This window comes from Sus scrofa, chromosome 6 (assembly GCF_054392235.1).
Source record: "Sus scrofa isolate SSC_HxYL_T2T_F1_AM1 chromosome 6, Sscrofa_HxYL_maternal_Yorkshire_Landrace_v2.0, whole genome shotgun sequence".
Lineage (NCBI taxonomy): Eukaryota > Metazoa > Chordata > Mammalia > Artiodactyla > Suidae > Sus > Sus scrofa.
The window spans coordinates 13,996,810-14,021,289 of record NC_139388.1 but is presented as its reverse complement, the minus strand read 5'-3'; the positions used below and the strand labels follow the sequence as shown (position 1 = coordinate 14,021,289).

Genomic DNA, 24,480 nt, shown 5'->3' with positions numbered 1-24,480 from the left:
CACCTGTGACTTCAAGGCCTCTCCCTGAGCCCACTCCCTTTCTTCCTGAATCTGTGATCAGCATCCGTGGCCCCCTTTTAGCTGCCAAGACAGTAACAAATGTGAGTCTTCTCTTTTTCCTGTTCACAAGACTTCCTGCAGCACAGGCACCAAGATGACTTATTCAGCACCTGCTTGCTCCTGGCGAGGAACAGAGACCAGCAACCATGTCCCTGAAGCATTGCCAATTCAGATCGAGTGTTCAATTAGGAAGTTGACGATTCTCTAACCCCTGCCCTCAGCCCTTCTCTCCTTCTATCAACTTGGAGGCTAGTGAGCAAGCAGGTGTCGGTACATACAAGTTCATTGAGCTCTCTGCTTTCCTGCCAACCCTGGAGTTTGAGGGTAATATCTGTCCTGATTCAGGCTCTGCTCTCCTTGCATTTTGAGCTCTCCAATTTTACTAGGATCTGTTTTCATGAAGCTTCTTGGTAGGTCACCCATCCTTTCTAAAGGGGGAGACCATGATAACCTGTGTTTTAAAATAGCTGTTGGAAAACAGCATCCCTCATAATTAAGACATTTTACAGAAGCCAAAGGCCAGACAGGTTCAACCTAGTTCTTGGACCAGCATCTTGTGTCTTTCTGGGAAAATGGGTGAACTTTTAGAGAATTTGAAGTTACAATGGCCATTCTGGGGAAAGGTTTTTGTTTTTGTTTTTTTTGGCTACACTTGCAGCATCTCTGTTGTGGTTGTACCACTTTACATTCAGTGCAGGAGGGTTCCCTTTTCTCCACACCCTGTCCAGCATTTATTATTTGTCGACTTTTTGATGATGGTCATTCTGACTAATGTGAGATGATATCTTACTGCAGTTTTTTTTTTTTTTTTTTTTTTTGTCTTTTTGTCTTTTGTTTTTGTTGTTGTTGTTGCTATTTCTTGGGCTGCTCCTGCGGCATATGGAGGTTCCCAGGCTAGGGGTCTAATCGGAGCCGTAGCCACCAGCTTACGCCAGAGCCACAGCAACGCAGGATCTGAGCCACGTCTGCAACCTACACCACAGCTCACGGCAACACCAGATCGTTAACCCACTGAGCAAGGGCAGGGACTGAACCTGCAGCCTCACGGTTCCTAGTCAGATTCGTTAACCACTGCGCCACGATGGGAACTCCTCTTACTGCAGTTTTGATTTGCATTTCTCTAATAATTAGCATTGTCGAGCATCTTTTCATGTGCCTGTTGGCCATCTGTATATCTTCTTTGGAGAAATGTCTATTCAGATCTTCTGCCCATTTTTTGATTGTGTTTCTTTTTTTTTTTTTTTTTTGTTATTGAACTATATGAGCTGTTTTGTATATTTTGGAAATTAGGCCCCTGTCAGTCACATTGATGGAAATATTTTCTTCCAGTCTGTAGACTGTCTTTTCATATTGTTGATGGTTTATGGCTGTGCAAACATTTATGAGTTTGATTAGGTCCCATTTGTTTATTTTTGCTTTTATTTCTTTTGCCCTGGGAGATTTACCTAAGAAAATATGGCTCTGATTTATATCAGAGAATGTTTTGTATATATTATCTTCTAGGAGTTCTGTGGTATCATGTGTTATATTTGAATATTTAAGCCATTTGGACCTTATTTTTGTCTGTGGTGTGAGCAAGTGGCTGTCCAGCTTTACCAACACCACCTGCTGAAGAGACTGTCCCTTCTCCATTGTGTATTCTTGCCTCCTCTGTTGGAGATTAATTGACTGTAGGTGTGTGGGTTTATTTCTAGACTTTCTGTTTTTGTGCCAAAACCATGCTGTTTTGATTACTATAGCTTTGTGGTGCTGTCTGAGGTATGGAAGGGTTATGCCTCTAGCTTTGCTTTACTTCCCCAGTTTTGCTTTGGCAATTCTGGGTGTTTTCATCCTAGCATTTCTTATAACTATTTGCAAGGCTGGAAATCCTGGTGCTAGCTTCCCAGTTATTTATATGTTGTCTGTTTCATCTTTCAAATCTTCTATATGCTGCAGGTGCGGCCCTAAAAAGAAAAAAAAATGTTAATCTCATCCAAAACATCCTCACAGTCTCACCTAATATAAATTTGGCTAAGTCTCTGGATACCCCCATGGCCCAGTTAAGTTGACACGTAGAATTAACTATTACAGGAGCCAAGAACCAGGAAAGTAGGTGGAGGCAAACCAGGAAGGACTGGGGTGGAGGTATTTGCTGCATATTCATCTCTCACAAAGACCCCCCAAGACAGATTTCCTAAGTAACACCCTCTTGCGTTCCCCCAGATTGTGAGTCCTTGACTGCAGAGAACATGGATAGGACAGTTAATAAATGGGAGTCTTAATGGGTGACAGATGATGCAAGGCTGGGGTGATTGGCAGTCAGATGGGAAGAAAGAAGGCTGAAGCAGAGAGGTCAGGCTGCTGGAAAGATGGGAAAAGGGAGTTCCCGTCGTGGCACAGTGGTTAACGAATCCGACTAGGAACCATGAGGTTGCGGGTTCGGTCCCTGCCCTTGCTCAGTGGGTTAACGATCCAGCGTTGCCGTGAGCTGTGGTGTAGGTTGCATACGCGGCTCGGATCCCGCCCCGATTGGACCCCTAGCCTGGGAACCTCCATATGCCACAGGAGTGGCCCAAAAAAATAGCAAAAAGACAAAAAAAAAAAAAAAAAAAAGACGGGAAAAGGAGAGAAGCAGGAGGTGAACGTATTGAACACCAGGTCCCCAGATCTCCCTGAGCCAACTCCCGGACACATCCACCCTGAATTCATGAGACGGATGCAAAATAGTTGACTCATCTTCACAGAGCTCCCAGCCCAGGAAGGAAGGAGGGGGTCACTGTATCCTTCTCAATATTAAAGGTTGCAACCAGCAAGCATTGCGCCATTGCCACAATGAGTGAACACCAACTATTTGCCAGGCATTGTGCTACACATTTTATGTCCATCATCTCATTTAATCCTCACAAGCACCTTGCAGGGTGGCTGCTTCCCCATCTTGCAAAACGGCTACCGAGTGTGTCCAGAGTCACATGGAGAGCAACTTGGGAGAAATGATGGGATGTCAGCCACTTGCCTCACACAATTCCTATGGTGTTCCAGGAAGTTAGAGGACTCACTGAATGTCACCTCTGGGCTCCGCTAGAAGCATAGCCTGACTCTGTCAGCACCTCCAGGCTTTTGCACAGGGTGCAGTGCCTTTGCACAAGGATGCTCCATTGCCCGCTTTACCCTGCATGGAACCCAAAGGCTGGCAAGGCCCTGGTTAGAGCTCTGCAGACCAGGGTCCCAGGTGCACAGGTGGCTTCTTGCAGTGGACCTGACTCATTCTTTTGGCCGCCCACATCAGAGTCCCCTTACTGTATTAGAAGAATCTCCCAGCTTTAAGACGGAGCCTGCCTCCCAGGAATGAAGCTGAAAATATCCCTTTCTGCCTCCCTTTCCCAGCCTCCCTTGCAGCGAGGGCCTGGGTACCTGACTTGGCCCGTCCACATGCCCACCTTCAACTTCAACTTGCCAGGAGTTCCCTGGTGGCTCAGGGGTTAAAGATCTGGCATTGTCATTGCTTTGGCACAGTTTCCCTGGCCTGGGAACTTCTACATGCTGTGGGCATAGTCAAAAAAAAAAAAAAAGGCAGCAGCAGCTGCCAACGGAAGAAGCTCATTTCAGCAATTCATGGTGGCCCTGGCAGCAGCTACATCCAGCTTGCAAAGGTGGTGGCACCTCCTTCCCTCATTGGTGGTGCCCACTGTGGTATCTGTCCCCGGCAGAGGTAGTGGGGTCTCTTCCAGAGCTGATCCTTTGACCTTGCAGAACTCCTGGGAGCTAACTAGTATCTTGGACAAATTCCTTTTCTACTTAGAGTCACCAGAATAAGTTTCTGTTGCTTAAAGAACCTTCACTGATACAAAAATAGGACTAGAAGTGGATGGAAGAAACCTTGTGGGAAATGGGGGTGATGTCAGGGTGGAAAGTGGCCAGAGGACAGTGAAAATCCAGCTGGTATTAAGGGACAGGACACCAGCAGCCTATGGCATGCCATGGAGAGACAGTTAATCCTGTGGGCCCCCAGAACAAAGCGTCCATCAAGGGCAAGGCTTTTGGGACCAGGTGGCTCTTGCCATACAAGGATATAAAGATAACTCTGAAATCAAGGGATGTTGGGCAGGGTGTTGTGCCAATGGCACCAACAGCTTGAAAGAAAAACCAGCTCAAAGTCCAAATTTTTGAATCAAGAATTAGAAAGTTCTTGGTTAGAAAATCAGGGGATTTTTATACCTTGTAGCTGCAAGAGAGAGAGTTAAAACCCAATCTTAAGACTTGATTGGTGGCTTTAAAATGACATTATCAGGTGGCTTCAAAATGACATTATCAGGTGGCTTCACACTCTCTCTGGGGATCTTCTCTCTTTTTTTTTTTTTTTGTTTTCGGTTGCCCTGAGGCATATGGAGTTCCTGGGCCAGGGATCAGAACTGAGCTGAAGTCTCAACCCAAACTGCAGCTGCAGCAACTTAGATCCTCAACCTACTGTGCCAGGCTGGGGATTGAACCTGCATCCCAGCGCTTCCAAGAAGCCGGCGTTCCTATTGTGCCACAGTGGGAACTCCTCTCTTTTTTCCTTTTTTGGCATATGAAAGTTCCTGGGCCAGGGATCCAAGCTGCATCTGCAGCCTGCGGCAGCACCAGATCCTTAACCCACTGTGCCACTGTGGGAACTCCCCTCTCTGGGTATGTAATTGGGAAAGAATGGCGAGCAGAGGCCATTAGAATGGGGCTCTTTGGGAAGGTGTGGAAGACTCAGGACCCCCGACCCCTGCAAAGGCCCCCCTGCTAGTCCAAGCGACTCTTTTTGGTCACTTGAAGGTCCTGGGGACAGAAATTCACTAGCTCTTTGCCAAAACCATATCCCTTCCCTCCTGGTCACACATCTAGGTGGAGTTGCTCATCCTCCCTGGCATGGCTGAGGAGTGCCCAGTGGTGATGGGAGGGCAGGATGTGCACCCCTCACAGCCTGATCCATAGCATCCTCCGAGTGCCCACTCACCCTCCTGCTTCCCAAGTTGGCCACCTAAATGTCAGTGCCCTGAGTGAGCTGAGAAGCTATATGCTGTGGGGTGGCAGGGTCCTGCTCAGGCTGGGTTCCCCTCCCCCACTGCACGTGTGCAGTCAGGCCAGCAGCTAACATTTCCTTAAATAATACACTCTGGGCAGTTCCCGTGATGGCGCAGCAGAAACGAATCTGACTAGGAACCATGAGGTTGCAGGTTTGATCCCTGGCCTAGCTCAGTGGGTTAAGGATCCAGCATTGCCATGAGCTGTGGTGTAGATGGCAGACACAGCTCAGATCTGGCATTGCTGGGGCTCTGGTGTAGGCCAGTGGCTACAGCTCCAATTAGACCCCTAACCTGGGAACCTCCATATGCCGCGGGTATGGCCCTAAAAAGAAGAAAAAAATAACACTTTATAATGACCTTGCCCTGCAGGAGTCCCCTTGTGTGCTCTCCCGCCTCATCCTTCATTTTCTCCAGACAAAAGAACAAGTCAGATCCTGCCAGGCCCCAGGAGGCCAGTGACTTCAAATTCGAGAGGAGGATATTGAAATACCAAAAGACCCCTGAGATTTTGCTAATCTATACTGGCAAAACCCTGCAGAGTAATCTGGGAGTGGATTCTGAGGGCAGAGAGTAGGGAAGGAGGAAAACAATGTTTGATGGGGTTGAACGTATTGGTATTTAGGATTCCATGGAGCTAGCTTGAGTGGCTAGGACAGGTCTAATATTTGTTTGTTCCAATGTTTGCTTAAAACTTGACTCAAGGAGTTCCTGCTGTGGGGCAGTGGAATCGAAGCATCTCTGCAGTGCCAGGATGCAGGTTCGATCCCCAGCCCAGCACAGCAGCTTAAAGGATTTGGCATTGCTGCAGCTGCGGCGTGGGTCGCACCTGTGTCTTGGAGCCGATCCCTGGCCTAGGAACTCCACATGCTGCTGGGCGGCCAAAACAGAAAACAAACAAACAAAACACCTCCAACTCGATTGTGGCCAAATAATATTAGCTAATAGCTAAGAATAAACATAGCTAAGACTTCCTGGGCATTTACTGTCTGCCAGGGACTGTTTTAAGCACTTTACTTATTTAGCAAATTTACTTAGTTAACAAATGAGGTTTAGATGGTATAATGTTCAAGTGACTGAGAACTGAAAGTGTTGGTTCTCACTAGGCTGTTTCCAACACTCGAATGTGCTCTCTCATTTTATTATCCTCACTTTACAGCAGAGGATCATGAGGCAGAGAGATGTAGGGTGACCACCTGTCCCGGTTTCTCTGAGATGGAGGGGTTTCCCAGCATGTGGGACTTGGAGTGCTAAAACCAGGAGCGCTCCAGGCAGACTGGGACAACTGGTCCCCCTCGGTGTTAATAGCTTGCCCAAAGTCACAGAGCCAGCGAGTGGCAGAGCCGGTCCTCAAATTTATGTGGTCTGACTTTATACTCAAACTCTGCCTCTGCCCATGGTTCTCACAACCTGAGCCTGCAGCTGAAGTGGCTAGCAGTCTTGTTAAAACTCAAATTAGGTTTGGGGCTGAAATGAGCTGAAAATCTGCTTCTCTCACAGGTTTCCAGGTGATGCTAATGCTGCTGGTCCGTGGACCCACTTGGAGGACTGCCAAGTTAGGCTACCTGGCCTCCAGGTGAGAATGTTGGAGCGGACTTTTCAGGTAGGACCGGCTCACGGCTACCCCTACCCACGAAGCCCGATATGGCCCCAAGACATCTCCTGCGCTGAGGCACATTGGTGAGGGAAGTGCCCTAGGGCCAGGAAAGCTGATGGGAGAAACTGCGGCTGAATGAGAATCTGGTGTCTGGTGTGTCAGCAGCTCAGAAGAGCAGTGGATTGCCAGCATCTGCTGCCATGAAGGTGGCTCCTGAGCCGCTGCTGTTGGGGAATGCTCTGCAGCTCCTGTGCCTGGCAGCAGTGGTGTGGGCATCTACCCAGAGGGCTCTGCAGCAGAACTGGGAGCACCATTTCTGGCCACAGAGGCCCCCAGCATGGCTCTCTCACTCTTCCCAGGATTCTGTGACCAGCCATTTTGTCCTTTTTTAAAAAAAAAAAAAATTTGAAGTGAAATTTGCATAACCTGAAATTAACCAATTCAGTAGCATTTAATGCATTTTCTGTGTTGTGCAACCCCCACCTCTGGCTAAGTTCCCAAATATTTCTACCATTCACCCCAAAAAACCCCATGTCTACTGAGCAGTTACTCCCCATTCTCCTGTTTCCCCTGGAAACCACCAATCTGCACCTGTGGATTTACCTGTCCTGCGTAGTTCATACACATGGAACCATACAGTATGTGATCTCTTGTGCCTAGCTTAAAGTAATGTTTTCACGGTTCATCCACCTTGTGGCGTGTATCAGTACTTGAGTCCTCGTGCTGGTTGACGAATGCTGCATTGCGTGTGTGCCCACAGTTTGTTATCCATTCCTCCACTGAGAGACATTTGAGTTATCTTACCTTTGGCAGTTGGGAATAACGCTGCTACGAACTTAGTGTTTCAGGATTTGTCTGGGAGCTTGTCTTCATTTCTCTTGGGTACATACCTAGGAGTAGTGTTGGTGGGTGCTGTGGTTGCTGTGTGTTTAACGACGTGAGGAATCTCCCAACGGGTCTCTGTCGTGGCTTTCACATCAGCAGGGTCTAAGGGTCCCAGCTGGTCCCCATCCTCCTCACACCTGTCATTGCCGGCTTCTCTGATAACAGCCGTCTTAATGGGTGTGACGTGGCGTCTCCTCGTGGCTCCTACTGGGATTTCCTAATGACTAGCGATGCTGAACATTCTATGAGTGTTGGCCCTTTTTTAGATCGTCATTGGAAACCTTTCTGCCAAGTCCTTTGCCCTTTTAAAAAATCATTGTCTTGATAAATTCCTTTTCCACCATGACTAGCCAGAGGTGTTCCTGTGTCTCTGTCGGTTGTACTTAAGAACTGGGGCTGACCTCTCTATTGCCTGGGCCCAGGCCACGCTTCTACTTCCAGCCAGCAAAGCAGCTTGATGTTCGCACTCACAGTGTGCAGCCTGGCCCTAGTACATTCTGGACACTAATGGTAGCACCTTTCAGTCTTGCACGTGCCTGGACTCCCCCTCTCACCACTGTAGGAAGAGGAAGGCGATGGGACCATAACAGACCCCGGTTCAGATGGTCACAAAGAAAGAAGAGACACGTGGAAGCAGGCATCATGAATAAAGGGAGCGATGGGAACAGAAGGACAGAGCTGACAGGGACGGTGGTGAGAGAAACTGGAAATTAGGGATGCAAACGAGGCTTCTAAATCTGTGCGTTATTTAGGAATTGAGAGTCTGAAAACCTCGGGCAAGTGGCCTGGGTCACGTGGGTGAGCAGGGACTGGGCTTCGGTGGGCAGGAGGAAACCCGCCTCCCCAGGATCATTCTGGGTTGTCTGAATTCCCTTCACAATGAGCATTCGCAGGTCTGGCTGATCCATAACTCAGTTTAATCCTTTGTGGGGTGCATCCTGGGCAGCACAGAGGGTGCAGCCCAGATGGAGGAGAGTGGTCTCTTCTGACCCCTGGCCCAGACTCCTGTCTCAGTGCTGAATTAAGACCCATCTTCTCAATCAAAACCAGAGCGGGGGACCCCAGTCTCCCCATCTCCTGTGCAAGTCTCCCTGTCCGCCTCCCTTGTGCCCCTGCCCCACTCCCTGCAAGCTCTGAGGCCTCTTGGGCTGTTGGGCCTGCAGCCCTAGGCCAGCCCTTGGTCTAGACAGGTGGGCAGACAGGCAAGCAGGGCTGCGCAGTCAGGTGCTGGCAGGGGAGAGGCACGGCCGGGGCTCAGGGCCCTGGGTCCCACCGGGAAATGTGCTCCGGAGCTGGGAAGGAAGAGAACAGAACGAGGGTCAGTGACAGCCCAGGCAGTCCTGGGATGGGGACCCTGCCGCGCTTGGTCCAGAAATGGCCATGGTCCCCTGTGCCGTTCCAGAGAAATGGCTGTGATCCCCTGTACCGTTCCAGACTCTTCCAGCAGGTGCTGCCAAGGGCTAGTTCTGGGCTAGGTTGCACCTCTGCCCCTACCATAGTTCACTGGGCTCTGGGGAATCAGGGAACACCAAGGAAGCTGACAAGTTCCCTTGTGGCAGCTTTAGTGACAGGAGGAAAGGGACCTTGGGGAAATCCCCAGCCAGGCCGTAGTTCTGGTCCCGCCCCTGCGTGGACGTGCTATGTGGAAGGGGGCCCGTCTTCCCCTCTGGGTCTCAGGTGCCTACAGGTCCAGCAAAGCCCTGAGCAGGACGTCCTCGAGGCCCTGAATGCCCAGACTCTCTGGCCTGTCACCTGGATATCCTGGACAGGGGCCAGAGGAGGGAAGCCATAGGAGGGGCCTCACCAAACTGGCAGATGTAGCGGTTTCGGGTTTTACAACGTTGATCATTCCAGTTGAAGGCGGCCGATGCCTGCAGCTCCACACAGTTGCCAAAGCTGCTGGGCCAAGATATCGAGTGCTCAGGGTTGAGGAAGGAAATTAGGAGTCTGCGGGAGGCTTAAAGCCTCCACCCCAGGGGGCCATCTGCCTCCTAGGTGCCCCAACCCACATATGGGGCCTCTGGGAGTCAGCCCCACCCCTAGGCTCCATGCCTGCTCCTCCGACCCCTGCAGCTCTTCTTGGATCACAGCTCCCCCCGCCCCCCCAGCACACAGACCCACCAGCTACGGCGGGGCGGAGGAGGAGGGATGGAACAGACAGGCCCACGTCCTTCCTCCCACCAGGGAGACGGTATGGCTGGGAGCCCACCAGGCCAACTTCCTCTAGTGATGCGCCGGAGAGCTAAGCGGGATGTCCGGAGCTCTTGGTGGCCATGCAGCCTGAGCACCTCCACCCCTGCCCTGGGGAATTCCTAGGCTCTGAAGACCAGGGCCAGGCCTTGTATAGGCTGACGGCCGGGCAGATGTGTGTGTGAGTGGCTGCAGGCAGGTGGCCAGCTGGGGAAGGCAGACTCAGTGTATTGATAGAGGCAGAGGAGGCACTTGGGGAGGGGTGGATAGTAATAGAAAGACAGCTGAGGGGTGACGGGGGCAGTGGATAAAAACTTCTGGGTTCCCTCTCTTTTACATGAGCCCCTGAAATCCGCAGCACTGGGCCCATACCCAGCTGTGCCCAGACTTCCTTGCACCTGGGTACCAGGTAAGGCCCAGACCTTCAGGGTGCTCTGCCAGGCAGCGGGCTGGGTGGAGGTTGCTCTGTGGTGTCTGAAGGCTCAGCCAGCAGCCCAGGTGAGAAGGGGGCTCCAGGGGAGGCAGGGCACCCAGACTCACCCCTGGTTGTCAGGCTGCCCAAAGGCAAAACTGGTGAAGGACTGGTGCTCCCCCGTGGTCCAGCGGAAGGAGTCCTTAGCAGTCTTGTAGGTGAGCCCTGGGCCACAACAGCCAGCGTTGGCCCCACACCCAAGATCCCTGGGCCCCACTGGCAGCCCAGGCTCCCTGAGATGAGAGCCTGAGCCCAGAGCCTACTGCCTAACGCCCGTCCGGCCCCAGCCCTTAACCCCATCCCGGCACTTCCAGGCCCCCTGGTGGCTGTCCCTCCCTCAGCTTTCTCCCCAGGGAGCCTGCTGGTGGGTGCTCTGGGTTTTCATGGCCCAGATTTCAGGAGTAGGGTGAGGAACCCCAGCCCCCACATGCCTGGCACTGCCCCCCATTCAGGCACTCACCGATCCAGAAGTTCCTGGTCTCAAAGTCACTGTCGGTCACCTCGTTGGTGGTCTCTAGGCGGCCCAGGTAGAAGGCGAGGATGTCCTGCACTTTCTGGCTCTCAATCTGGGCCAGCACCCCGCCCTTTCCCTGGAACCCCACTCCGGTCACACGGGCCCCAGAGCTCAGGCCAGCCCTTCCTGCCCATCCTGCCACCCACTGTGGCCATCGAAGTCAAATCTGCTTGCTGGCTGGGCTGTGCTCCCACCTCCTAGAGCAGGGTCCGCCCTCTTCTCCCCACCCACATCTCCCCTCTCTGTGCACAGGGGCCCAGACTGGCAGTGACCCACCCTTGGAAGGATTTTGTTTCACTGGCTCAGTGTCTTGAATACGTTTGTGTTGGTTGCCAGTATTAATCAATCGAGAGAGGTCAGTGAAAATCTGAATTTCTGGTTCTCTTGAAAAATCCCAGGTTTTGACCTCTCTGAATTCGCATTCCTGCCTAGCTCGAGCTGAGTGAGTCAAGGTGACCTCTTAGATGGGGTTGGGTGGGCCTTGTCCCTGCATCCCTCAGCTCATTAAGTGACCTCCTGGCTTCCATGGGCTTCTGAGATGTGACCCCTGCTTTCTGTGAAGGATGAGAGTCAGTTTAGGAGAAGTCGAAGGAATTCATGTCTTGGTCCAGGGTCCCTCTGTTAAGACCCTTGCTTGAACCTGGAGGGTGGTCCCTGGGTGGGCAGGGGTCAGCTGTCACCTGGCATTTCATCTTGGCTCCGTAATAGGTGTCTGCCTCCGAGGACACCATGAAGCAGTCTCCGTCGATCCTCAGGTCGCAGGTGTGGAATGGGAAGTGCACCTTGGCTAGAGGGAGGGGAGCCTGATTTTGTGGGTGGGGACCTCGAAATCACTACCCCTCCTACCCTGCCAGGGAGTTAAGGTCAAGGCCACCTGCCACCTGCCTGGCCACCTGCTCCAAGCCCTAGCGGAGTGGGGTCAGTGGGGTGCCGGTACATGTGTAACAGCCAGCTTTCTCTCACTCTCACAATGAATCTATGATTTTAGCATTGCCATTTCTGTGCTGTAAAGACCCCCGCCATTGCCAAGTTCAGTGTGATGTCACTGAATGGGGAAAGGGGAAGAGGAGCACAGGGTAGGCTCCTGTGAGCTGGCCTGAGCCAGACCCAGCACCACCCAGGCGGTCCGGGGGTGCGGGGGAGGTCCTGAGAAGGGCCCGGCTTCTGGGAGGGCTTTGCGGCAGGACTCACTGGCACACTGGGCTCCCCCATAGCCGACATCACAGATGCAGGAACACTCCTCTTCCCGGAACCGGCCATGCACACACTGCACGCTGCACCGCACTGCCAGGGTAGGTGGGAGAGCCGGCACTCAGCTCGCTGCCCCTGGACCCCGGGCTGCCCCTCACAGGCCGCAGATGTGCATGGGATGGACAACCGCGGCTAGAATAGGCCTCTCAGGGATGGAACCCTGCAGAGCTCCCAAGTGCTGCCTCATCGGGCATCTGTGGTTTGATCTTGTTGTAGAGAGAAGCCAGTTGGGATTTGCTCAGGGCCATAGAGCTGGGGGGAGAGGGACGATGGCAAAGGAATCCACTTCTGGATCCTACTACTGTCTTCCTCCCGTCATCCCAGAGCCTAAGGGGGCCAGGTCTGATTTCACTTTTAAATGCCCTGCACAGCTCAGGGTCTGGCAGAGTCAGCGCTGGGTGAGTGCTTCTTGGACGACTACGTGTTGTGCGCACAGCACTCACTGTGCCCCCCTCAGTGTCATGATCTGGAATTCCAGGCACCCTTCACCTTGGCAGTATCTGCCTGTGTAGCCAGGGGGACAGTGGCAGTGGCAGGTGCTGATGTTGAGATGTCCGTGGTTCCGGCAGCTCATGCGACACGGGTTCCTGGGGACCTCTGTTCAGACAAGAAGGAGACGCTGAGAGGGGTCATCCTCCCGGCCAGCCAGGCAGGGGCTTCTCTGGGTGCTGAGGGCCAGGGCTTCCGGGACCGTCCCTCAGGGGCTGCCACCCTCCTCTAGGATCACCCGATGAAGGTGCCCCAGCCAGAGGCAGGCAGCGTGGGGCACTTACCACAGAGCCCCCCGGCGTGGTCCCAGGCTTTGAAGCAGCCCGAGACGCTGGCTGTGCAGAGCGAACACCAGGCGCCCTTCTTGTAGGGGACGATGGTCCTCCCGTTGGCCTCCCAGTTGCCCCTGTGAGAGCAAGCGGCACAGGGCTGCCAGGGCCAGGCCTGGCGCATGGCAGGGGCGGGGACTTGCCGCCTGCCCCACCGGCCCCTTCAGCTCCTGCTGGCCCAGCCGAGGAGTCAGGGAGCTGGGTGAGACAGGGAGACTTCCTGGGGCAGAAAAGTTGATCTCCAAACGAGTGTGGGGCAGCCTCCCTGAATGCGGGGCGCGGCTCCCAGGAAGGGTGCTGCCCACTTCTGCCCCCTCTCCCTTTCCTCCTTTGCCTCTCTCTCACACAGGGTGCAGACCAAGGGATAAAGGCCTGTGGGTGGCGAGGGGAGCTCCCCGCTCTGGGTGACGGATCCCCTACCCCGCAGCCCAGCAGGGGCAGGCAGGGCGGCTGCCGTGGGGGGGCTTACCCGGGAGAGTAGGCGCAGACAAAGGCTTCCATCTCGCCCTGGGCCCCAGAGCAGGGGTGCCGCCCACAGCCCAGCTGGCTTGAGGTGGCCCACACGAGCTGCAGGAGACACAGTGGCTCAGAACCCCTGTCACGGGGCCACCTCCAATCCCAATCTGGGGAGCAGCGACACAGATAATGCCCGCCTGAGGAGAACAGACAGCTTTTGCCCCAAACTGGGCGGACAAACAACTCTCCCACCTCACTAGGGGCCCCAGAAGGAGCAGCTGTGCTGGGCAGGGAATAAGGAGAGGTGGAAACAGTCTCGATAGGCCTTGTGGGGGGGCGGGGGTGAAGTTCGGCAGATACCCGAAGGGAAGGAAGGTTGTGGGTGGTGGGAGGAGTGGAAAAAGAAGGATTTGGACATCAAAGTCCTTGTGATGATTGCAAAAATGGCCACGAGTCTTGACTTCTCTCTACAGCCCCCTCTTTATAAAATGCGGCTTTGAGGTTCTTTGTATCAAGAAGAGGAGTCTCCTTCCTATGTCTTGAATCTGGCTGGCCCTGTGGCTTGTGTTGGCCAACAGAATGCAGCAGAAGTGATACTGAGCCATTTTAAACCTAGGCCTCAGGGAGTTCCCATTATGGCACAGCAAAAGTGAATCTGACTAGTAACAATGAGGTTGCGGGTTCCATCCCTGGCCTCAGTCAGTGGGTTAAGGGTCCGGTGTTGCTGTGGTATCAGTTGCAGATGCGGCTTGGATCCTGCGTTGCTATGACTGTGGTGTAGGCTGGCAGCTGTAGCTTTCATTCAACTCCCAACCTGGGAACCTCCATGTGCCACCAGTGCAGCCCTAAAAAGCAAAAAAGCAAAAACAAACAAACAAAAAAAACCAACCAAACAGTAAAACTGGTAAGCCTCAGGAGACCCTGCAGTTTTCACTCATCCTCATAGAACTTCCATGTTCAGCCACCATGTGAACAAGCCTGCGAAAGGTGAAAAACCTTACAGGGCAGAGATGAGCCAGCTGAGGCCGCTCTGGACAGCCAACTCCCAGCCTAGCCCACCCCAAACTGCCAGTTTGCAGAATCCTAAGATGCTAAATTTGGGGATAGTGTATCAAGCAGCAGCATAACAGATACAGACAGATATTTAATAGCATTTAAAACTTAGACTTCAAGTTTTAGAATCTGAGCCAGCTTGGAAACAGCATAATTGGTGAATACACAGGAATAGCCACACAAACTCTGGTAGCCACTAAAAACGACAGGCATAAAAAAAAAAATGATGACAGGCATGAGGAAGGGAGATAATGCACTGTAGTCATACATATGTCTCCAGCAAGTAGAGAATATGCATTCTTTTTAAGGAGTACATGGAACTTTTTGCAAACAATGACCCCCTCACAAAACCATAAAGCAAGATTCAATACATATCAAATATCCAATATCCTACAGGCCGTATTCTCTGAATTCATTGCAATAGAATTTAAAGGAAATAATTTAGAAGTAAGTAAAGGAGGCGTTCCCATCATGGCTCAGTTGTTAACGAATCCGACTAGGAACCATGAGGTTGCAGGTTTGATCCCTGGCCTCACTCAGTGGGTTAAGGATCCCACGTTGCTGTGAGCTCTGTTGTAGGTTGCAGATGCTGCTCGGATCCCACATTGCTGTGGCTCTGGCGCAGGCTACAGCTCCAATTAGACCCTTAGCCTGGGACCCTCCACATGTCGAGGGTGTGGCCCTAGAAAAGGCAGAAAGAAGAAAAAAAGAAGGAAGTAAAGGAGAAAACAAGCTTGAAAATTTAAATATATAGTTCAAAATCATAGACAATCTCATAATGGAAAATAGGAAACTCACAGGCCAAAATGACAATGAAGTCACTAAATATCAAAACTTATGGAATGTAGCTAACAAAGTTTAGAGGGAATTTTTTTTTTGTTATGGCCACACTCACAGTACATGGAAGTTCGCAGGCTAGGGATTGACTCCAAGCTGCAGTAACACCAGATCCTTAGCCCATTGTGCTGGGCTGGGGATTGAACCCATTCCTCTGCAGTGACCTGCAGTCAGATTCTTTTTTGTGTTTAGGGCCGAACCTGCTGCATATGGAAGTTCCTGTCATGGTTCACTGGTTGACGAACCTGACCAGCATCCTTGAGGATGAGGGTTTGATCCCTGGCCTTGCTCAGTGGGTTAAGGATCCAGCGCTGCCATGAGCTGTGGTATAGGTTGCAGACATGGCTCGGATCCCACATTGCTGTGGCTGTGGTGCAGGCTGAAAGTAGCAGCTCTCATTCGACCCCTAGGCTAGGATCTTCCATATGCTATGGGTGCAGCCCTAAAGACAAAAAGAAAAGAAACTCCTGCAGTCAGATTCTTAAACCACTGAGCCACAGTGGGAACTCCTAGAGGGAAATTGATAGCTTTAAAGGTTTAGAGCAGAGGGCATTCCCTGGTGATCTAGGGTTAAGATCCGGCACTTTCATTGCTGCAGCCCAGGCCCAATCCTTGATCTGGGAACTGAGACCTCCACATCAAGACACTGCATGCCCGGGCCAAAAAAAAAAAGGCATATAGCAGAAATGAAAAAAGAGCTAAAGTTAATGAGTTAACCCATATGAGGAATATAAAAACGGTGCTCGCTTCAGCCTCAGCAGCGTATTTACTAAAACTGGAAAGATACAGAGATTAGCATGGCCCCTGCACAAGGAGGACAGGCAAATTTGTGAAGTGTTACATATTTTTATAGGCAATGAAGCCCTGCTGTATAGCACAGGGAACTATATCCAGTCTCTTGTGATAGAACATGATAGAAAGTAAGAAAAAGAATGTGTATGTATATACGTATGAATGGGTCACTTTGCTGTACAGGAGAAATCAACACATCGTAAATCAACTATAACAAAAATTTTTAAAGAATATAAAAAAAGAATAGAGTAAATGAAAGTAGAAGAAAGAAAATAAGAAAAATAAGGACAGAAATTAATAAAAAGAATAAGGAGGCGGTTCCCTTGTGGCCTAGCTATTTGGGGATCTGGTGGTGTCACTGCTGTGGCCCAGGTCACTGCTGTGGCGCAGGTTTGATCCCTGGCATGCAAACTTCTGTATGCCATAGGCATGGCCAAAAAAAATGAATAAATAAATATAAAAGAAGTAATTAGACTTATTTTAAAAAAGGAAGAATAAGGAAAAAAGAATAAAAACAAAACCTGATTTGTTAAAATAGACAAACCTCTGGGAAGATTGGTGAAGAATAAAAAAGACACAAACAAAAATAACAATTTTAAAAGGATATAGCTACAGACACAGGAAATATTTAAAAAATCTGTTTAATTCTAGTTTCAGATATCTATTAGATAATGAACAATTAGGACCAACAAGTTGGAAAACAAGAAACGGGCAATTTCCTAGAAAATAGAACTTGGCAAACTGTCTCAAGAAGAAATAGAGGAGTTACCGTCGTGGCGCAGTGGTTAATGAATCTGACTAGGAACCATGAGGTTGCGGGTTCGATCCCTGGCCTTGCCCAGTGGGTTAAGGATCTGGTGTTGCCATGAGCTGTGGTGTAGGTTGTAGACACGGCTTGGATCCCACGTTGCTGTGGCTCTGGTGTAGACCGGCGGCTACAGCTCTGATTCAGCCCCTAGCCTGGGAACCTCCATATGCCTCAGGAGCCGCCCAAGAAATGGCAAAAAAAAAAAAAAAAAAAAAAAAGACGTAGACATGAGTTCTCCTGTGGCACATTCAGTTAAGGATCTAGTGTTGTCACTGCAGTGACTGGGGGTCGCTGCTCTAGCTGGCGGTTCATCCCTGGCCCAGGAACTTCCATATGCCACAGGCATGGCCAAAATAAAAGAAGACATAGAAAATCTAAACTGATCTCTGACCATTTCTACAAGTTGAATCAGTAGTTTAAAATCCAAGTATACTTAAACATCCGCACAAAACAGCCAACCAAAAAACAGAACCAAGCCCAAATAGTTTGATAGGACAGTTAAAGCAAATATTACAGAAACTATTCTAGGAAATAGAAAATGAGGTAAGATTTCTAACTCACTTTATGAGGTTAGTATAGCATTGGTGTAACTCAGGTAAGGGCAGTATGAGAAAAGGAAATCAGAGTTCAATTTCACTGTCAAATAATATTTCACAAATACTAATTTAAATCAATATTATTATTAATTTAAAGCAATAATAACATAACTCACACCCTCCATATCACGTTATTTCACATGACATGACAAGAATGCAGATAGTCAAAATATTTAACTAGTAGGCATAGGCACTTGCTGTTCAGAACAAATGTTGGGAGAGTTCCTGCTGTAGCCCAACCAGTATTCATGAGGATATGGGTTTGGCCCTTGGCCTCGCTCAGTGGGTTGAGGATCCAGTGTTGCTGCAAGCTGGAGCGTAGGTCACAGAAGCAGCTCAGATTTGGTGTTGCTATGGCTGTGGCATCGGCCTGCAGCTGCAGCTCCTGTTCATCCCCCAGCCCCAGAACTTCCATATGCCACAAGTGTGACCTAAAAAGAGAAAGAAAAAAGAGCAGATGTTGGGCAGAATCCTAGAGACCTGCTGCTGTGCCAGGCATTCACTCTGTTTCCATCAGAGGAGAGATCCCAGCTGTCCCAGGGAAGAGGCTAGCACAGGTACATTCTGGCAACTTGGGGTAGCAACTGTTTACCAATACGTAAGTATTTTAGCACTTGAATGTTATAACAGATGATACATAGATGAATTACAGCCCTGCAAACAAGAAGGCAAGGAAGAGTTAACACTTTAAAATATGTATCAATGTTGGTATTATGATTATTTTTTTTAAAGTTACCTTTTAGAGATATTTATTTATGTATAAATACTATGTCTAAAATTTGTTTAAGGAGTTCCCATTGTGGCTCAGCAGTAATGAATCCAACTGGTATCCATGAGGACAAGAGTTCAATCCCTGGCCTTGCTCAGTGGGTTAAGGATCCAGCATTGCTGTGACCTGTAGCATAGGTCACAGACACGGCTCCGATCTGGCATTGCTGTGGCTGTGGTGTAGGCCAGAAGCTACAGCTGTGATTTGACCCCAGGTCTTGGAATTTCCATATGCTGAGGGTGTGGCCCTAAAAAGACCAAAAAATTTTTTTTTGCTTAAAAATAATATGGTAGGAGAGGGAAATAGGTAAAGATATAGATGAAACAAGATGAGCCATGATAAGATTATGCAATGGAGAAAAGAGTCTCTTCAGTAAGTGGAGCTGGAAAAACTGGTCAGCTACATGTAAAAGAATGAAATTAGAACATTCTCTCCAATTGTATGTGAAAACTCAAAGTGGAACAAAGACTTAAAGGTAAGACTAAATACTCTACAACTCCTAGAGGAAAACATAGGCCGGACAATCTTTGACATAAATTACAGCAATATTTTTTGGCTCTGTCTCCTATTTTAAAGGAAACGAAACAAAAGTGAGCAAATGGGACCTAATTCAACTTAAAAGCTTTTGCATAGCAAAGAAAACTATCGACAAAACGAGAAGACAGCCTCCTAAATGGGAGAAAATATTTTCAAGTGATAGAACCGATAGGGAATTACTATCCGACATGTGTAAATCGATCACACAACTTCACATCAAAAAAGCAAACAACCAGATTAAAACATGGGTAGAAGAGCAGCCATTTTTCCCAAGCAGAAATGCAGACGGCCAACAGACACGTGAGCAGATGCTCGACATCTCTAACTAGCAGGGAATTGCGGATCAAAACCACAGTGAGATATGAGCGCAGATTTGTCAGAAAGGCTAGTTATTAAATTCATATGAAAGAATCAGGAGCCCAGAATAGCCAAGAAGTTTTTGAATGATAATAATAATATGGGGGATTTTTTATCAAAACCTTTTATAAAGCTATAATAATTAAAACATGATGTGTATAGGAATAAACGAAATAGCAACAGGCTAGAAGAGAGAGGAGTTCCCGTTGTTGCTAAGTGGTAGTATCCATGGGGACACAGGTTCAATCCACAGCCCGGCTCAGTGGGTTAAGGATCCAGTGTTGCCCTGAGCTGTGGTATAGGTCACAGATGCAGCTTGGATTTGGCGTTGCTGTGGCTGTGGCGTAGGGGGCAGCTGCAGCTTTGATTCAACCCCTCGCCTGGGAACTTCAGTATGTTACCAGGCGAGGGGTTGAATCAGAGCTGCAGCTGTCGGCCTACACCACAGCTCACAGCAACACCATATCCTTAACACTCACTGGGGCCAGGGATCAAACCTGTGTCCTCATGGATACTAATCAGATTAATTAGCGCTGAGCCACGACAAGAACTCTGGGAGTCCATTATTTGATTTAGACTTGAAATATTTCATATTTAGAGCTGAAGAAACCCAAACTGAACAAATGAGAGGAAAAGCAAGCACCAATTTTGGGATAAACTGTAGCCCTTCTGAGCCGCCCCAGCAGGGCAGGGGCCTTAGAACCGGTACTCCAGCCTCACCTGAGTGTAGTGGGTGCAGGTGGCGTTGGGGGCACACTCGGCCGCTGCGTGGCTGTACCGCTGCCCCTCTGAGAACCACAGGCTCACCACGTGGATGAAGGATGCCGAGCCTCTGGGCAGCAGCTGCACATTCCAGCCCACTTGGGGTGCGGCCCGGAGGATGGAAGCCAGGCTTGGGGCTGGGGCGCCACAAAGGGCCGCCCTAGTCTGAGCCTGTTGAGCCAGCCTCTCACTCCAGTCCTGGGGGATTAGTCAGCACAGTGACATCAGCAGGGGGCCCCTGGGCCAGACCAACACCCCCTGCCCTGCCTCCCACACATCCAGGGGTGCTGGTCCTGCAGAGAAGAGAGCCTTGGACCAGGGCTCTTGCTGGGCTGCCTGAGCACTAAGCTGGTTTCACCTCTTCACTGGGGCTGGGGAAGGTCAGACAGGACCTGCAAGGGATGCTCCAAGGTTTTGGGAAGTACCTGCCCTGAATGACCCCCATGCAGAGCCCAGCGCCACCCAGGACTTAGAACCTCTGTCCTCCAGACTCCTGCTCAGGCCTTGCCAAGGATTCCATCCCAAAAGGGAGATGGGTGTTCCTGGGGGCGTGGTGCCAGCCCTCTGGTAATGTGAGCCCCAGGCAGTGCCCGAGCCTTTCAAACTGGTTCTGTGTTAGGTAGAACTGGCCCCGGCCATTGTCAGAAACACTCAGCAGCTCCCTCTTGGCTTCCCTTCTGTGATGGCTGCTGTGTCTCGTTCCCTAATCCCGGCTTTGGAGGGTAGGGGACACCGGCTGGGAAGCAGGACCAGGGAGGGTGTAAGCGGCCTCCGGGGCCTCAGCACTGTGGTCTCAGCCAGCAGAGTCCTCTGGAGCTGGAGCGAGCCCCATCTGCTCCTCCCACTCACACCCGCTGCTCTTGCCCCTGCCCCCAGCCGAAGCCGCCTCCCCTCTGACACAGGGGGCTCAGCAACCAGGCTGACATGTGTCACCCCATCTTCATGTGCTGGTCCAGCCCAGCCACCTCATTCCAGCTGTGTGACCTCTAGCAGTCTCCTAATCTCCACGAGACCCAACATACTCTTCTGTAAAGTGGGATAATAAGGCACCCATAGGATTAGATTGTGTGGTGATGAAATGGATTTAGGGAGAAAAGTACACTTAGGGCCTGACCCACAGCAGCCCCAGGAGATGGTGGTTGTGATTTTACTGCTGAGCGGACGCAGGGGCTGGCAGCAGCGGGGTCTGGCACCCAGGACCCCTCAACAGCTCAGCACCACCCCCAAGGTCTCAGCCTCCACTGGGTAAAAGCCCTAGAGGCCCCCAGGGCTGCTCAGGACCAAAGCTGTGGGTGTGATGGAGGCTGAGAGGCGGGGCTCCACTTGCAGTTTTTTTGAAATGCACTTTTCTAAGGCTTTGGCCGAAGGGCCACAGGAAGTGTAGAACCTGACCCAGAGCGCTGCCACACCAGGCGCTGGGGCTGGGAGTGGGAGAGGATGGGAGCCAGGACCTGGGCCTGAAGAGCGGCAGGGCCGCTGCAGAGCAGGGAAAGGGGGGAAGCGACCCTCTCCCGCCGGGGCCGCCCCACCCCCACCTCCTGGGAAACTGACCCTGGAGCTCTCAAGGTCGCCGCCACTGGGCCAGCCTCCGAGGAGTTGATGGGAAGCAGCCATGGGGAACCCTGTCCGCCCCCACGCCGTCTGCCCTCACTCCCTGGACTGTTAACATGGGCCCGGGCAGCTGAGGTCCCACACTATGGGGCCGTGTTTCTGGGCCCCAGGATAACATCTTCAATCCCAAAGCCCCAAGGGAATGGTGGGAAACCCTTTAGCACCCCCCCACCTGGTCCCCAATGAAGGGGCATGGAGCCTGGGAGGGGCCCCTCCTAGTCGCTCGCTCGGGGAAACTGCTGAAGCAGCAGGCAGTGGCTCTGGTCACACACCCCCACTCCCAGCGGGGTGCTTCTCCCTCACTAGCCTCCCATCCTGCTGGGACTCCTTTGTGACGCTGTTTTTCCTGGAGGAGGGGACCCCAGCTCTTTCCATGTCTTCTGGTCTCCGGGGTAACGGGAAGGGATGTGAGGAAAAGCCCAAGGGCTGCCTTTCTGGGGAGGAGGAAGCAGCAGCAGCTCGGCAGCCAGCGGGCAAGTTGGCGGGCCGCCCTCCCGTCCTGTCAGGTGGAGGGGCGCCTGGCGCCAGCTCGGCTCCTCAGCCCTCTTCAGGGCTGCCCTCCAGCCGCCCCTTCAGTGAGCCCGGCTTGGGGATACTCACCATTCTCTGCATGTTGGCTGCAGGGGGGTGGACCCGGCTGCGCAGGCGGTTGTGCAGCGAGAGGAGCAAGAAGCTCTCCTTCCTGCTCAGGGCTGGGGTGAGAGACAAGGTCAGGTGACCTGGGCCTGTCCCCTGGGTGATGGGGTGGGGGTCACCATGGCAAATGAGAATGCAACCCTTGAACTTACAGAACAAGACCTGAGATGGGACCAGGCCATGGTGGTGGGTGTGGGAGGATGCAGCGCAGAGACAGAGAGAGGTAGCGAAAGGAGGGGGCTGAGACCAAGAGACGGGTAAAGAGGTCCAGGAGCCCGGGGCTGAGAGCTGGGGGCCAGGGCTGGGTGTGAGGAGGGGACCAGCCCTGGGCTCCCGGTAGCCCCTCTGGCTGGGGCTCATCTCCTGGTGTTCCCCGCTGCGGGCTCCCACTATTCCTCCTTCACCCCCAAGCCGAGGCCCACTTTCCTTCATTCCTCTGCCCCAGCTCCAGCCTCCCTCCATCTACCTCCAGGCATTTCAAAGGTGGCTCTTTAAATCATGCAGCCTGCCCAGGGCGCAGGCCTGGGGTCTGGCTCCCAGAAGCCCCCGGAAGCCCTCTGCAGAGCCCAGAGCTCCTCTGCTTCTTCCCACACGCAGCGGCTCCTTACCTCCAGGCATTGGAACCTGCTTCTCCTGCAGCTGAAGTGGCTGCACTTCTGCCCAGGTCATGCCAAGGAGAGCCAGGAGCATGGGCAGGAGGCCAAGCTGGTGGCCCCCCAGCCGGGGGGAGGCCTCCAGCCTCAGCATGGGCCTGTTGGGCACTCTGGGCGCAGCCCGGCTCAGCTGTCCAGCTCGCTTCCCAGGCTGGATGGAGCTATTCACAATCTCAAGGAGTCAGGCTGGGCTGGCAGACAAAAGGGGGAGGCTGGTGAGTAATCGGTGTGTCCACACAGCCACTGGCCTGAAAGGAGACAGGCAGCTCCAATCCTGGGCTCCCTCCCTCCTTTGGCCACTGGCCTGGTCAGCCCTCCTGCCGACAGCCGATCGACCAGCCTCCTGAGTGGTTTGCACTGACCCTGTGGCCCCTGCTAATCATTGTGGGATTATTGGAGCCCTCGGGGAGCCCCCAGAGACCCCGCTGATTGGCCCACAGACATTCCAGGGCTGTGGATTAACGAATAATGGCTATGCCCTGGCTGGGACAAGGTCCTCGGGGCCCATTGGTAGTTTCTCCTCCCAGCCCAGGGCCCAGGGAGGCTGGTGTCGTGTGCCCTGTGGGCTGGCAGGAACTGGGCAAGACCCCAGGGGAGTTCTTTCCTTTCCTGGGAAGCTCGTCCCAACCCCAAGCCATGAATTAAACATAGAAGAGTAACCGCACACCAGTCAGGTGCCACCGGTGAGTGGGGCATGGGGCAGTGGGTTTGTAGTGGAGCGGCTGGGGCTGCAGCAGTGAGCGGAAAAGGGTGCCTTAGGACAGTGTCTCTGGGCGGTGGGGGGCGGGGCTGGCCCCTGCCCTGGTGCCCCCACCCCCACCCACGTGACTGCAGGCAAGCGTGGAGGAGAGCACGTGATGCCCTTGGCTGACTTGAGTCCTGCTGGGAACAAGTCGGCGTCCAGACAAGCAGGTGCAGCAGGAGGGCAGCGGCTTGCACTGATGCTCCCAGGCCTGGCGGCAGCCGGCAAAACCCAACCAGAATAAGTCAGAGCAGATCAACACTATGGCTCACATTTCTTAGAAAATAAGTCTTGAGGTTCCTGTTGTGGCTCAGCGGGTTAAGAATCCAACTAGTTCCATGAGGATGCGGGTTTGATCCCTGGCCTTGCTCAGTGGGTTAAGGATCCAGTATGGCTGCAAGCTGTGGTATAGGTTGCAGATGTGGCTTGGATCGGCTGTGACTATGACTGTGGTGTAGGCCAGCAGCTGTAGCTCCACTTCTGACCTCTAGCCTGGGAACGTCCATATGCCACAGGTGCAGCCCTAAAAAGAAAAAAGAAAAAAGAAGTCTGTCCTGCAGGCCACAGCCAAAGGCTCAGCTTCCCCTTAGAGCAGATCAGAGTTTCTTCAGCCATCCCAAAGGACAGCCCTGCATGCCAGGTCCTTCCTCCATCTGGACTTCGTGTGACCCCTGACCCCTGGGCCAGCGCCCTCTCAGAGACAGGTGTCAACTCCCTCGAAGCTTTGTTGAAATGCACGTGAACATGGCTTTCGGGGGAAACACCACTGTGGACACCTTTGTGGGTGCCAGGGAGTGGGGCCAGGGCCAGGCAGAAGGACCCCTAAGCCAGCTTGGGGTTGCATCTCTTCGCTCAACACCCAGGGCCTCAGGAGTTTTTTCTCCCTCAAACAGATGACCCGACAACCTCAAGTTCACCCTGTCTGGGTGTCAGCAATACTTGGTAAAATAGACCTTTTCTGTAGACCTTACAAAGCAGCTTTGCCTATGTGAATTCACTTCATTGCTACGACACTTCTAGGTGGTGGTAGACGCGGTGCCCACTTTGTAGATGAGGA

General features: G+C 52.0%; 2 protein-coding genes and 1 non-coding gene across 5 annotated transcripts in view; 2 read left to right on the top strand and 1 right to left on the bottom strand.

The window, feature by feature from the left end:
* The window catches only part of LOC102164581 (pyruvate dehydrogenase phosphatase regulatory subunit, mitochondrial-like), a 58,974-nt gene that overhangs the window by 1,578 nt on the left and 32,916 nt on the right, over positions 1-24,480 (top strand). For all 3 annotated transcript variants that reach the window (XR_014805515.1, XR_014805516.1, XM_084959644.1), the window contains exon 2: positions 6,588-6,663. Coding sequence is in view for 1 of the 3 variants with exons in the window: in XM_084959644.1 (XP_084815770.1) it covers positions 6,588-6,663 (76 nt within the window). In the remaining 2 variants the exon portion in view is untranslated. The remainder of the gene's footprint in view (positions 1-6,587; positions 6,664-24,480) is intronic.
* Positions 8,466-22,856, bottom strand: LOC100525922 (C-type lectin domain family 18 member A). The gene is made up of 12 exons (XM_084959623.1): positions 22,637-22,856; positions 21,993-22,084; positions 19,740-19,979; positions 13,284-13,381; positions 12,770-12,891; positions 12,486-12,593; positions 11,937-12,029; positions 11,426-11,532; positions 10,692-10,821; positions 10,300-10,396; positions 9,374-9,465; positions 8,466-8,861 (listed from the first exon to the last, which is right to left on the bottom strand). Exons 1-12 carry the CDS (start codon positions 22,773-22,775, stop codon positions 8,824-8,826), a joined length of 1,356 nt encoding a protein of 451 aa, XP_084815749.1. The 5' UTR covers positions 22,776-22,856; the 3' UTR covers positions 8,466-8,823.
* Positions 15,904-16,009, top strand: LOC146402214 (U6 spliceosomal RNA). The gene has a single exon (XR_014808789.1). It is a non-coding gene; the product is annotated as a U6 spliceosomal RNA (small nuclear RNA).

Coding starts and splice junctions, on each gene's coding strand:
- LOC100525922 (XM_084959623.1), bottom strand. CDS start 22,775: ATGCTGAGGCTGGAGGCCTCCCCCCGGCTGGGGGGCCACCAGCTTGGC. Junction 19,980..21,992: donor CAGCCAACATGCAGAGAATG/GTGAGTATCCCC, acceptor CTAATCCCCCAG/GACTGGAGTGAGAGGCTGGC. Junction 10,822..11,425: donor GAGCCAAGATGAAATGCCAG/GTGACAGCTGAC, acceptor GTGGGGTTCCAG/GGAAAGGGCGGGGTGCTGGC.